The sequence below is a fragment of the Halichoerus grypus genome, chromosome 11 (genome assembly GCF_964656455.1).
Source record: "Halichoerus grypus chromosome 11, mHalGry1.hap1.1, whole genome shotgun sequence".
Classification (NCBI taxonomy): domain Eukaryota; kingdom Metazoa; phylum Chordata; class Mammalia; order Carnivora; family Phocidae; genus Halichoerus; species Halichoerus grypus.
The window spans coordinates 13,463,823-13,479,085 of NC_135722.1; the positions used below are offsets into that span (position 1 = coordinate 13,463,823).

The 15,263-nt window shown below is 35.4% G+C and overlaps 1 protein-coding gene across 1 annotated transcript; it reads left to right on the plus strand.

The window, feature by feature from the left end:
• The first annotated feature begins 2,694 nt into the window (after nucleotides 1-2,694).
• Nucleotides 2,695-3,645, plus strand: LOC118543444 (olfactory receptor 5W2). The gene is given in 1 exon segment (XM_036104519.2): nucleotides 2,695-3,645. A coding segment is annotated over 1 exon segment (933 nt). The 5' UTR covers nucleotides 2,695-2,712.
• Nucleotides 3,646-15,263: the final 11,618 nt, after the last annotated feature.

The following is a 15,263-nucleotide window of genomic DNA, read 5'->3' on the forward strand; positions in this document are numbered from 1 at the left end:
CGGATGGGAAGAAATGCTCCCTGAGGAGAGCAGCCTGGCAAGCAAGGTGCAATTGACAAGAATGCTTTTAGTGTCATTGTTCACAATAGTCAAAATGCAGAAACAACCCAAATGTTCATGCAATTGATGTATGAATTAACCAAATGTTACTTCCATAAAATGAAATATTATTCAGCTATAAAATGAAACAAAATTCTGACACAAGCAGTAACATGGATGAACCTTGAAAAAATTAGGCCGGAGGAAAGAAGCCCCAGGTGACTTAATGCATGTATATGACGTTGTTCATACAAGATGCCCAGAGTGGGCAGTGTGCAGACTAGAAAGTGGGTTAGTGGTTTTCAGGAGCTGGGAGGGGGGCGAGGGGTATGGCACCTAATGGGTATGGGTTTCTCACAGTTCTGGGGTTAGATAGTGGTGATGACTCAACAACCTTGAAAATATGTTAAAAACCAAAAAAACTGTATACTCTGAAAGGGTAAATTTTACAGCAATCAATGACACTTCAATAAAAAAGGAAGTACCATCGAATTGTAGTAACATACCTAAATGTGGTGTGAAAGAGAGTGTTTCAAATACAGAAGAAACAAAATGAACAATGGAAAGGAGCTAGAAATGATTAAAGAAGGATTGACTTGGGTTTCATTAGATTTCCTCTCTGACTAGAGGAGAATGATATAAATTCAGAGAAGCTGAAGCATACTATAAAAATAATTTGGGGTATTCTTCCTGGCGTAGATCAACTTGGTGACAGTAGTGAAGCATTAAAGCTCAGCCTTTGCTAAAGTTGTTTCTGCATTCACAGGGGGCTATACAGAACCAGAAATATAATTAATGACATGTTTGTGTAACATCAAAACCTAAGGGCGGTAGCTTCAGAGATTTGAGTCCCAAATGCACCTGCTAAAATAAAATGCTAGCTGCCTATTGTTTGGCCACCAAAGACCTGCTCATCTCAGGTAGGCTTTGAGGTTCTAATTTAAAGAATATAGGGGGGAAAAAACTTACCTTTTAGGAAAAAAAAAGAGTTTTTTTTTTAAATAAAGCATCTTTTGCCTGTTTACTCAACTAAATAAACTCTGCAATTTAATGGCCAAAATTATTTTCTTTTCAAAACTGAAAGCATCTGTCTAAACTTAGTATTCCCAATATAACTTTTAATTATTTTATTTTATAGGAAAGCTTCTATTCCTTTCATCACTGGGTAAGTATATACATGGATTGAAGTGTTTTGTTTTGTTTTTTTTTATTTAAAAAATAATATTTTTTTACATTTTACACTTTACAAGTCACAACATGCACAAATGCATCTTCGTGTGAACCACATGCCGTATTTACTTCGGTCTAAAGAACAAGTCCATTGTCCACTTCTTATTCTCATGTACAACAGAGACAGATGTACATGTAAACACATGACATACATAAACACACACACAAGGAAGAGAAGCTTGTATCTCTCAGAAGCATTTATAGTTCCTCATCTTGTTTCCTTTTTTTTTTTTTTTTTTAAGAGAGAGAGAGCAGGGTTGGTGGGACAGAGGGAGTGGGAGAGAGAGAATCTCAGGCTCCATGCTTAGCGTGGGAGCCCTACTTGGGGCTCAACCTCACGACCCTGAGATCATGACCTCAGCCAAAATCAAGAATCAGACGCTTACCCAACCGCGCCACCCAGGCTCCCCATCTTATTTCCATTTTTTAATATAGAGATCCATTCAAAATCCAAAGAGAAGCAAATGTATGTGTTAAATTCTGTTGTTTTTACTTTTTTTTTTTTTTTAGAACTTTTCTTTGGTTAAAAGACTCCTCCTTCAGCACCAGACCACTCCACAAATAGGTCATGAGTACTGTGGCAAAGCAATAATACACTTCTAGAGAAAGGTCAATAATGCTTACTTCATGTCTCAGCAAATAATAAAGACAACTCAGACCAGGATCATTAACATAATTATTTTCATTATTATTAGTGTGGGACATGATCATTGTTTCTAAAACTAATACAAAAAATCTTTTAACCTAATCATGTTTTTTGAAGATATAATAAATATACTCTTTTTTGTGTGTTCATGGAACATTTTCAAGCATACAAAATTGCTTAGTCCTACATTTTATAGCCTGGTCTCTCTAACATTGGTGTTTCTTCCATATAATTTTTTTTTAAAGATTTTATTTATTTATTTGACAGAGAGAGACACAGAGAGAGAGGGAACACAAGCAGGGGGAGTGGGAGAGGGAGAAGCAGATTTTCCGCAGAGCAGGGAGCCCAATGCGGGGCTCGATCCCAGGACTCTAGGATCATGACCTGAGCCAAAGGCAGCCGCTTCACAACTGAGCCACATAGGCACCCCCTTCCATATAATTTTTGAAGATGTAATGAGATATCAATTCATCCAAATATCTTCCTTGACACAAGGGAGGTAATGCTCTGAGAAATGAAAGAGCTTGTAGAAAGTCTCATACCTTATAAATGACATCTAGATTTAGATCAAAGTCCCTCAACCACCTACCATAGATATTTTTTATTATTGCCACATTAGATAGTAATGTGTCTTTAAAGAGTGACTATTGACCAAGTAATTTTATGAGTATACAAGACAATTGCAGGAAGAAATTGTGTTCTGATTTACAGATATTGTGTGGTTGTCAGAAGAGTTGTATGTGCATCTATCATTTTATTGATCATTTTCTCAAAAGTTTAGACAAGAATAAAGAAGAATGGATGAAGGAAATTGCACATCCTTGACAGAATTCATTTTCTTGGGCATTACCAATAACCCTGGGATGAAAGTGACCCTATTTACAACGTTTCTTGTTGTTTGTCTCATTAATCTTGTTGCAAATCTTGGAATGATCATTTTAATTAGAATGGATTCCCAGCTTCACACACCTATGTACTTCTTTCTCAGCCACCTCTCCTTCTGTGACCTCTGCTATTCCACAGCAGTTGGGCCCAAAATGTTGGTAGACCTTTTAGCCAAAAACAAATCAATCCCCTTCTTGGGCTGTGCTCTTCAATTTTTGATCTTCTGTATGTTTGCTGATTCCGAGTGTCTACTTCTAGCAGTGATGGCCTTTGATTGGTACAAGGCCATTGGCAGCCCCTTGCTCTACACAGTCAGCATGTCCAACAGAGTGTGCTCCCTGCTCATGGCTGGAGTTTACATGCTGGGAACGGCAGATGCTTTGATACACACAACCTTAGCATTCCACTTATGTTTCTGTGGATCGAATGAGATCAATCATTTCTTCTGTGATTTACCTCCACTCTACCTCCTTTCCTGCTCAGATACAGAGATCAATGAGTTGGCATTATTCACCGTTTTTGGCTTCATTGAACTGAGTACCATTTCTTGAGTTCTCATCTCTTATTGTTATATAACCCTATCAGTCATGAAGATCCACTCTGCTGAAGGGAGGTTCAAAGCTTTCTCCACCTGCACCTCCCACTTAACTGCTGTTGCGATTTTCCAGGGAACCATGCTCTTCATGTATTTCCGGCCGAGTTCTTCCTACTCTCTTGATCAAGATAAAATGACCTCATTGTTTTATACCCTTGTGATTCCCACATTAAACCCACTGATTTATAGCCTACGGAACAAGGATGTGAAAGAGGCCTTGAAAAAACTGAAAATTAAAAAGTGGTTTTAAGTATTTATATCACATACACATGCTTTGTGGTTGTTGTTTTTGTAAAATTATATTGCATAACACAAGAGAAACAAAGTTGTCTCAAAAATTTTAATTTAACAAAATGAGTTTGTTTTAAAGCCCTATCACTATAATTTTGCATTTCCCTAAATATATCATACTTTATTATGTGTCTACATTTTATATATAGTACTCCCACTTTGTGGAAAGCTTTTCTGACCTTTCTAATTTTGCCAGATATTTATTTGTTCATTCTTTCTTTCAAACATCAATTTATTACACTTAGATGTATTGTGTGTTTACTAAGTGAACTTGAGTATGTAAGTGCTTTATATCCTACGGTACATCTAGTAGTGTTCATCCTAATGAATCTTATAGTTTATTCAAAGTAACCAACATTACTTACCTAAACACCAAGTAATTTGCGAGTCTCAAACTCATTATGAAGTAAAAACATGGGGCTTTTATCCAAAGAAAATGTCTAAATCTAGAGTAAAAGAAAAGCTTCTTTGGCTAGAGATACTGAGTCTCAGATCTCAAAAAATGCAAGTTGGGAGACGTAAAGATAATAGGCAGACTATCTGACAATTAGAGACATCTTGAGGTGAACAAGTGGTGACTTTTTAGAAGTAAAGAAGTATGGTTGCCAAAACATGGATGGACCTTGAGGACGGAAGTTATGCTAAGTGAAATAAGTCAGACAGAGAAAGACAAATACTGTATGATCTCACTTATATGTGGAATCTAAACAAGTTAAACTCATACAAGCAAAGAGTGGAATGGTGATTACCAGGGGCTTGGGGAGTGGGGGAAATGGGAAGATGTTGGTCAAATAATACAGCCATCCTGCTATAAGATGAATAAGTTTTGGGGAATGTACTGTACAACATGGTGACTATAGTTAATAATACTGTATCGTGTAACTGAAATTTGCTAAAAATTTGCTCTTAAATGTCCTCAACACAACAAAAAATTGGTAACTAAGTAAGGTAATGAATTTATTAACCTTACCAGCAATGATGATTTCACAAATTATACATATATCAAAACACACATTGTATACCTTAAAAAGGCCCAATGCCATATGTCAATTTTATCCTAAGAATGCTGGGGGGAAAAAAAGAAGAGAATAAGTCAAATGGTTAGGTTATAAAGAGTAGTGGAAGGGGCCTTGGTAAAATACTTCATTGTCCTATAATTATCAAAAATCAATTCCTCTATCAATGCTCCAAGGAAATTTCCTTCTTTCCTTGTCCCTTCTCAGTCCTGGATAAATGTCCATTTTTGTAATGCACAGTAAAACATCTCCTTTAAACACTGTTTTAATATCATTCTGTTTATTAAATCACTGCTTCTAATATGAGACCGGAAGCATTCTTGGTCAAGGATTGAACATTTCATCCCCATTATCCAAAACACCTGCATACATGCTAGGAAACAAAATGGAAAAGCAAATAAATAATAAATTAAAAACACCAGATAATATTTTTGAGTATTTATTATAAGTTAGAAACATAATTATATGATTGTAAGTCATGGGGCCAGAATATATATATTATATATTATATTATGTTATATATATTATAACTTTTAAGAAAGTACATAAAATCATAAAATGGTTGTGGATACTAAAGTAATGGATCAATAAAGACCTACATATTAATTACACTAGATGTAAAGAGCATTCGTCTGTGTATGTTCTTGATATTGGTCTATTTCATCTTTCTCTGCTCTAGTTTCTAATGGTTAAAGCAAAAGGCAGCTTGTTGAAATAACATGGAAATATCGTTATGTTTAAAAAACCATATCAGACCCAAGGACACTCTTAATTATCTATTACAATTGTAGAAGCTAAAAACCATTGAATTTCTTAGATTTTGTAGCTGCTATTTTTAAATATTTTTGTGCAGAAACACTTCAGAGTGGATGAAACAGCTCCTCTGCTTTTTAAGGGGACATTTGTGGAAGACTGACCTGTCACTAGGTATCATGCTGGGGGGAAAAAAAAAACAAAAAACTGCAAAGAAATTTATTTTTTTTAATAAAGGCTTTAAAGATTTCCATCTGTACCATATTTTCTCAATGAACACATACACTTTTGAAATTGTTACTTATGAGCAGCAGAATGGAAGAAAAAATTGTTTTAAATACACAAGTCCAAGAAAAATAGAGTGTGGGTGGATTGTTGTTTAAACTTAGAGGATTTCAATATGTAATCTGATTAACCAGCCTTGCTCCCTTATGACAGCCATATTTTACAGCCTCTAAAGATTGATTTGATCTACATATTGACTGTTTTATCAGATCTAGGGGGTTTGAACTGAGAAATAGAAATGGAATTCCAAAAATAGAATTGACTGATACCAATTAATTGTGGGCTTCCTCTCCCTAAATTTAAAGCCAGGTAATATAAATTTCAGAAGGCCAAGTGCTTGTAAATATGAGCCATTTTAGTGGACGGTTATGCAAATTCAGAATTTCATAGACACTTCTCAAGTGGATATCCAACTTTCTTGGTATTCAAAGAATAAAAATGAATACTTAAATGTAGTATATTATGACTCACCTACAGAATTGCAAAATACGTAAACAATTGAAATGCTGAGTATTGATGAGGATTTGGAGCAACCATGGCTCTTACACACTGAGAGTAGGGAGAAGAACTGGCATTTTACTTTGTAAAGCTCTATGCTTGTCTATGCTGAACACAGAAATGTCTTGTGACATAAAATTCTATTCCAAGATTTATACTGAAGTGAAATGAGTGACTATGTCTGCCCAAAGACATGTACAAAAACATTCATCATTGTGTTATTTATCATAGTATTAGACTAAAAACAACTAAGATATCTCCATATATAGTTAGAAGTCTGTTTCTTGGTTTATCTCTCTTTCTCTCTCTTTTTTCCTTTGCTCTTTTGTTTTGTTTCTTAAATTCCACCTATAGTGAGGTTATATATATATATCCCAACACAATGGAATATTATACATAAATACAATGGAATATTACTCAGCCATCTAAAAGAATAAAATCTTGCCATTTGCAACAACGTGGATGGAGCTAGATAGTGTTTTGTTAAGTGTAACAAGTCAGTCAGAGAAAGTCAAATACCGTATAGTTTCACTTATGTGTGGAATTTAAGAAACAAAACAGATGAACATAGGAGAAAGAAAAAAAAGAGAGGGAGGCAAACTATAAAAGACATTATTAACTACAGAGAACAAACTGAGGGCTGCTATAGGGGAGGTGAGTGGGGGATGGGCTAAATGGGTGATGGGTATTAAGAAGAGCACTTGTGATGAGCACCGGGTGTTATATGGAAGTGACGAAACAATTCTACTCCTGAAACTAATATATATGTTAACTATATGTTAACATATATATATATATGTTATATATATATATATAGTTAACTATATGTTAACTAACTAGAATTTATATAAAAATTGGAAACATTAAGAAATAAAGTAACGACTGACTTATGAAATTAAAAAAAAAAACAACTTACAAATTAACCTATCACACTACACATCACTTTGTGGTGGTTCTAGGGATGATTTCTGAAGATGCTAGTAGTGTTCTTTTTTTGGCCTGGTTCTGAGTGAAGGGAATCTTTGTTTCTGAAAATATTTGCAGTATACTTTCTCAAATAAAAATTTTCTAGAAATATCTATATCTATACCTATCTATCTATATATATCATATATATATGATACTCTAAATATATTTTCCAAAAACAAAATATATTTTCTATCAGATTGTAAGCAACCACAGGGTTTTTCTTAAATCTTGTGTTCCTTGCACACAGTAAGTGATGTTCATAATATATCCATAAAATTGATGTAATGCACATATGTCATAGAATACCTCTGTGCACATTCTTCATGTTATTAAAAATTCGACTTGCTTAGAGAACAATGCCTTTATCCACCTACGGGCACTTCCAGTCTTTCCTCCAGCAGCAGGGAAAGTTAGCGTATTTTGGTACCAGCATCATGCCAGGAACCCTTTGTCATGCTACTCAATGTTTCAGGGACAGATAACTATATTCTGAAAAGTGTGATCTTCTGGGTGGATGCTTGCCTACAGAGTATTGCTTTAGTATCACCAGGGTTGTCCAGAAACCTGTAGTTAGAGATAATCTTTTCTCAGTTGCTTGTAATTCATGTATAGAATTTCTCCTAAAAACATTCTTTTTTTCAATTATTTATAACTCTATTCTTAATGAAAACTGAGATCCATCGGGAATTAAGTTATCTAACGTGTGGTCACACAAGCTCAGGTGTAAATCATGGGAAGGAGTATTCTGAAGGGAAGTTAGTTTACATGATCTTGAGGGGAAGCCCTGTTTGAGAGGCTGAAGTTAGGTCCTAGTTGAACAAAAATGGAACCTGAGGGATTTTCAAGTCCCTCTAGGCAGGGGAGTGCCTGAGGGAACAATTAATTTGAAAGGAATCAGAAGAAAGGACCAAGGACAATTCCACATCCTCCAAATATGTACCAAAGAAGTAAACAATGGTAGAAAATGTCTTGGGTAACACAAATGCATCAGTTTCTTGAGTTTAACTCTTGGGCAATTAGTAGCAATTGGTTACATGGTTTCGCCTTGCATCCGTAATATCTCCCACAGTGATACTTTTGGTATCTTAGTGTTGGGACCATCACACTTTCCAAATTTAAAAGTGTACTAATTTTGTTGAGGATTGTTCTAGCTTTATAGAAAGCAGCGAACAAAAACAACATACCAATAGAAGAGAGAGAGAGAAAAAAAAAAGAAAACAAACAAGAAGAAATCCTGTGCCCCTGCTAACTCTCAGGTGAAGTTTCTGAATAAATAGGAGAGTACCCGGAGGACTCAAGAACAGAAACTCGTATATGCCTAATACAGCTTACTTCCTTCCCTCCTTAGCTTATGCATTTACTGGTTTAGTAGCAATTAAATTAACTACATTAAGACTCAGAAAATATAGTGGGTGTGCATAATTATTACACATTATCTGGAAATATCTATCAACAGTAGCAATCTGTGGTGTCATGTGTTGTCCTGATTAGCATATTGTAAAACGTCACTCAGGATATGACCAGTCCAGAGAGCATCCCCTGGGGCTGCCATGGTGCACAGCCTCATGGCCACCACTTTTCTTATTTTCGATTTACTCTCCAGAATTATGCAATGCAGCCCCCTCCACATTACATTCTCTTCATACCAATGTCAGTGATGTTCTAGAGGTCAGTTGTAATATATAGCACAGAGCATGTCCCCATCTGGTGACCCTCCTTCTATGCTTCCCTCCGTCATGAACCGCGCAGGCTGAAATCCCACTGCATCACAGAGCACACTTAGAGGATCTCTCAGTGGTTTAGACCCTGAAAATCTGTCATCACTGGTTTAGTTACTTTTCAAACGAGACTTTAAGGTAAACACACGTTAGTCTTCCATGAGATTAAGATTTTATTTCTTTGAGAGAGAGAGCACAAGAGGGGGGAGGGTCAGAGGGAGAAGCAGACTCCCTGCTAAGCAGGGAGCCCGATGTGGGACTCAATCCCAGGACTCCAGGATCATGACCTGAGCTGAAGGCAGACACTTAACCAACTGAGCCACCCAGGCGCCCTAAGAATTTTTTTTTTTTTAAGATTTTATTTATTTATTTGTTTGAGAGAGAATGAGGGAGAGAGAGAAACAGCATGAGAGGGAAGGGAGAGGGTCAGAGGGAGAGGCAGTCTCCCCACCCAGCCAGGAGCCCGATGTGGGACTCCATCCCGGGACTCTGGGATCATGACCTGAGCCAACTGAGCCACCCAGGCGCCCATGAGTCTTCCATGAGATTAACTGCGAAAGTTATTTCCTAAGAGGGATTTATTTCATGATGCTGTCATCAGGAATCTATTGAGAGCAAGAGGTTTGCAGCCGGAAAAGCCTAGTATCTGTGAGACTTCAGATGCCAGTGTCTGTATCTGTATGAGGAGATTGTTAATAACCAGTTGGAATGTAGGAGATGACGTGGTAAATATGTGATATTTCATAGTAACAAAAGAAATAATTTATGAAAACTCCTAGCATTTGAAAGTAACTCCCCAAAATGGTCTCTTTTCTCCCGTAAGTCCATTTCTAAGGATTTCCATAAAGAAACACAGCACAAGAGGAATTATATATGCACACTTCCACTCATTTCAAGTTATTTATGATATAAAGATTGTATATTACAGGGAAGGGAAACTTTCCCTTTCTTCCCTTCCAGGTTCTCTGGCCGTTCTAATAATTAAATTAGCATAAAACAGATTAACAGGAGAAAACAAAATTAATTTCGTATGCTCGGGTACTCATAGAAATATGAGACTCAGTGACCAAAGCAGGCAGCTTTTATGCGTTCTATACAAAGAAACAATACAAAGAAGTTTGGGCTTTAGGTCGTAAACTAGTAAAGAAGTAACAAGGGTTATTTATATATCCTTTTCGAATCTGAATTTCTCTGGCGATAAAGATGTCTCTCTCCTTTCTGGTACAGGGGAGGGAACTTTTCACATGGGAAATTTAGTTCCTGCTTTCAGGAGGAAAAAGGAGGGTCAGTGTGTCCTTCTTGCATCTAAGAAAAACATCACTAGTTCAGTTGTAGATATTAACAAATGTTTTTTGTGGTTTTATTATTTAATTTTTTTTTAGTTAATTTCCTTCTTCATAAAAATAAAAATGTTCAGTTCACATAAACAAAGTTGTCTCATTTATTGTGGAGAAAATCTTAATTAACTGCATATTTTTACCACATAGTGAATTAGAATAGACTTTAGAGATTTAAGTCCTAAGTGTCATTGAACAAAAATGGTTACTCTCTTCTTACTCAGTTTCAAAAAGAAATAACACATTATCAGTCATTTTTATTCAGGTTGACTTTTTTCCAGTTAAACACTAGTCCGTATTATTTTTATAATAAAGACATGAACTCAAAATAAGGGTTTTATGGTGATACCCTATTTAATGCATGTTACAAATTTTAAAAGCAATCACTGTCTGTTAAATATGGCCAAAAAAGATATTTGATTTGAATTCAGATGTATATATAGATATCTCTCTCTATAGAGAGAGAGAGAGATAGATGTAGATAGATTGACATAGATAGATATAGATATATCTGCGTGTGTTTGTGTGTGTGTGAAAGAGAAAGAGAAATGACAAAAAAAACTATCCCTGCCAATTTTTAAGCAGAATAGAAAGAATATTCTAACAATTATATCTATAAACCATGTACCAAGTGCATTCTTGCTATTTATTGATATCATCTGTCTCTGTTCTAGTTTCTAATAATCAAAGCACTGCATCAGCCTGTTGAGACAACATATATATGGCATATATTTGAAGGACCGTGTAAGGCTCAAAGACACTCTTAATTAACCATTACCATTGTAGAAGTTAAAAGCCAATGGACTCTGAGAAACAAACTGAGGGTTCCAGAGGGGAGGGGGGTGGGGGGATGGGTTAGCCTGGTGATGGGTATTAAAGGGGGCACGTTCTGCATGGAGCACTGGGTGTTATGCACAAACAATGAATCATGGAACACTACATCTAAAACTAATGATGTAATGTATGGGGATTAACATAACATAATAATAATTAATAAAAAAAGCCAATGAATGTCTTAGATTTTCTAGCTGCTATTGCAAAATGCCTTTGCGTGAAAACATTTCAGAATAGAAATAAAGCCTAAGAAGATTCTCTGGTTTTCAGGGGCGCCTGGGTGGCTCAGTCGTTAAGCGTCTGCCTTCAGCTCAGGTCATGATTCCAGGGTCCTGGGATCGAGCCCCGCATCAGGCTCCCTGCTCGGCGGGAAGGCTGCTTCTCCCTCTCCCACTCCCCCTGCTTGTATTCCCTCTCTCGCTGTGTCTCTCTCTGTCAAATAAATAAATAAAAATCTTTAAAAAAAAAAAAAAAAGATTCTCTGGTTTTCAAAGGAGCACTTGTTGGATGTTCCGACTTTTCACAAAGTATCATGCTGGAAAAAAGCCTATGGAGAATTTTATTACTATTATTTTTTTATAAAAGGCTGTAAGGGTTTCCACCTGTATGATCTTTTTCCAATTAACACATACTCTTTTGGAGTTATTACTTATCAGTAGCAGCTAGGTAGAAAACACTGTTTGAAATGCATTGTCCAAAAAGTATGGGGTTTCAGTGGATTACTACCAATTAAGAGTGTGTAAACCTGTAATATGATTAACTTATCTCTCTGCCTTACGACAACTATATATTACAGCATCTAAAAACTGATTGATCTATGTATTAGTTGTTTTATCAGCTCTAGTGGTTTTAAACTGAAGAATAGGACATTTTAAGCCCTATAAATAGAATTACAAAAGTAGAATTGACTGATTCAATTAGTTGTGGGCCTCCTCTCTCTGAATTTGTGAAATTGAATAACATTATGGAAAAATATTTTTTAGGGAATCGTGACTCAAATAGAAGCTGGGGCAGATGGCCTGTGATGACTATCTAGGTATTTTACATAAATAGAGGACACGATATCAAAAGGTTTTATGTATTCTCACCTGTCTACTTCAATCCTCATCATTCCCTTCCCTTCTTAGTCACTCTACATCACATCCTTCTCACCTATCCCCAGGGACTGATGGCAAATAGCTATTTCCAAAGGCAGTATTATCAGGGCCGAGGGGAAGTCTTTAAATAGGGAAACATAGGAAGCTCCAAAACCTCGCTTCCCACGGACACACCAAAGGACTAGCTACAATTCCTTCTGAAAGAGATCAAGAAACTAGCTGAGTGACTTCCGCACATCAGGCAAGTTAGCAAAAACAGGTACAAATGTAGTCTTTGTAAAAACAAAGTGGTATGACACAAACTTTCAAAAAGTGGGAGAAACCTGTGCAATCTTACATGTCAGTATCTCAGTAAAACTAGGAAATAAGAGCCTCATGGAAATACATAAATGAAAACACACACACACACACAGATGCAACGCACACACACATACACAAACATGTAATTTTTAAAAATGAGATAATCTTACAGACTTTTGAATTGTACTTTCTTAGTGGATAATCTTTCCCTTCATTACTTTATTTCACACATTCATCTCCAGTATGCTACATCTTTTTTTCCTAATGTACACTTCAAAAATCCCATGACCTATGATAACAGCTTGTTCTTTATATTTTCTTATTTTTCACCATGCTCATTCATTAGTAAATATATGATCATCATTTGCTTTTCAGAAAATAGTGTATATATGATTCATTGCATGTTAAATTTCCCAATTAACTTTAGTCTTTTGCAAATCCTTCTGCACCAATATAAAGGACTCCAATATATTCCTTTTAATGATTTATAATGATCCATGTCATGGAACTATCTTAATCCATTAATTTGTTCCCCTATTCATGATTATCTCTTTGTTTCTAGTTTTGATTATTATTAACTTTGTTAAAATAATATATTAGTAAAAAAGTATATGCCTCTTGAAAACTAGTCCCAGAAAGATAATTATTTTTTCCATACTGTATTCATCAAAGCAGTCAAAGGCTAACCCAATTTAATGGGGGAGGGGGGGAAGACATCATGTGTCCATGGGAGAAATGTCAGAGAATTTGAAACCATCTTTAATTAGACACAACTACCATCAGTCAGTAGTAGAATCTTGAAAATTCTCATTTTCCCATTATTTTGTTATTAGCTTTTCATATATTCAAATCAAATACATAAGTATGTATGAATGAATTTTTCTTATTCTTTGCAAGCACACACAGAACAAAATGCACTGATTGAAAAGAGAGTTGAATTTCACATTACAGAAAGGAAAGGTAGTTGAAAGTTTATACCAGTCAGGTCAGTGTGAAGGACTGATTAGCTCTGGTTATTGCTGATAATCATCAATAGTGACGGGGGCCAAGAGGACAGGAAAAGGTTCAGGGATCATTGAGCATTGCATCACAACTATTGGAAGGGATTTGGAGAGGACACAAAATTACACTCCAATACTTCTCAACTTTGTAAAAATTGGAATAAATAAAAGCAAACAAAATTTTTAAGAAACGAATAGAACCTTGGTTTTTCTTAAATCCTCTTCCATGCACACATGTAATATATGATCTATATTAGTTGAAACAGTTTGTAAAATCTCTGTATTTCAACTATTTGTCTATCACCCATGAGCCTATCCACCTAAAATACTTCAGAACAAAGATTCAATTAGACATTACTTGTACCAGAGCTGGTGCTAGGGCTGTAGGATATACGGAAATAAGCTTAATGCAGCTATTATTACTAAAGAAATAACAATGTAGACACATAGCTGAATAAAGTAAAGATAATGCAAGGAAAAGTGTGCTATGCACAGTGGATATGATAGTCATAAAATAATTGAAATCCGGTTCGATGATGTGGTTGGAGGAATGGAATCACACGTACTTAATGAAAAAAAAATGTATTTAATATAACCATTGAAGAAGTGTTCCGTTTCTAAGTGGGAAGGTGAAGGAGTTTGTTTCAGAAATAAAAGAAACAGGATAAAAATAAGGGTAAGCAATAATTAACAGGAAAATAATTTTATTTAATAAACTTATTAATGTAATAAATTAAACAGAATAGATAATAATTAACAGATAAAGTAATTAAGTAGAAGGTCTCTTTGAGTTACATTAGAAGTCTCATCTGACTGGAGGAAGACGGTGTAGACTCAGAATAGCAATGAATCATACTATGAAAATCATTTTATCTTCCTAAAGATCCATTTGGTGCAAGTGCAAAGAGTTGAAACTCAGCCTTTGCTGGAATTGTTGCAATAGTCATGAGGGAAAACACAGAACTAGAAATCTACTTAATCAGATTTGTATAGTATAAAAGTGTGAGGCCAAGGCATGAGAGACTTCAGCCCCAAATGACACTGAGTGCAAATAAAATGCAATCTGTCTGTATGGTGCAGCTGCTAGGGGCAAGCACAGAAGGAGTTACCCATCACAGGTAGGTTTCTGAGTCACTAAATTTAAAAAATCAAGAAAAAAATGCTTATATTTGGAAAAACGACGAATCAAATTTTTAAAAAATTATAAATGATTTTTTTACTTATTTCCTTTGGTTAATACTCTGCAATCTAGTGGCAAAAAAGGAGGTATTTCTCATTTAAGCAAGGTGAATCACATCCATTTTGATCAGCAAATAAACAATTTTACTTATTTATATCCTAATCAAAATTAAAAAAAAAAAAAGTGGGTTTTTTAATATCTACGAAAGGGTATATGCAAAGTTAATATTTTTTTCTATTTTTATCTGTAATATTTGAGGTATCGTATCAAAACACAAATGCTAATTTGTGTAAATTCAACCCCATATGAACCACATATTGTATTTATTCAAAGCTAAAACAAAATCAGAGCATCCATATTCCAGTTTTCACCTTTCAACAGAAAGACAGGGGCATGTATACACACACACACACACACACACACACACCTATAAAAGATACATTTATTACTCTTGTTCCCATCTCTGTTTTTTTAAAAGATTTTATTTATTTATTTGACAGAGTGAGAGAAAGAGTGCACAAGAAGGGGGGTAGCGTCAGAGGGAGAAGCAGACTTCCAACTGAGCAGGGAGCCCGATGTGGGACTCTAT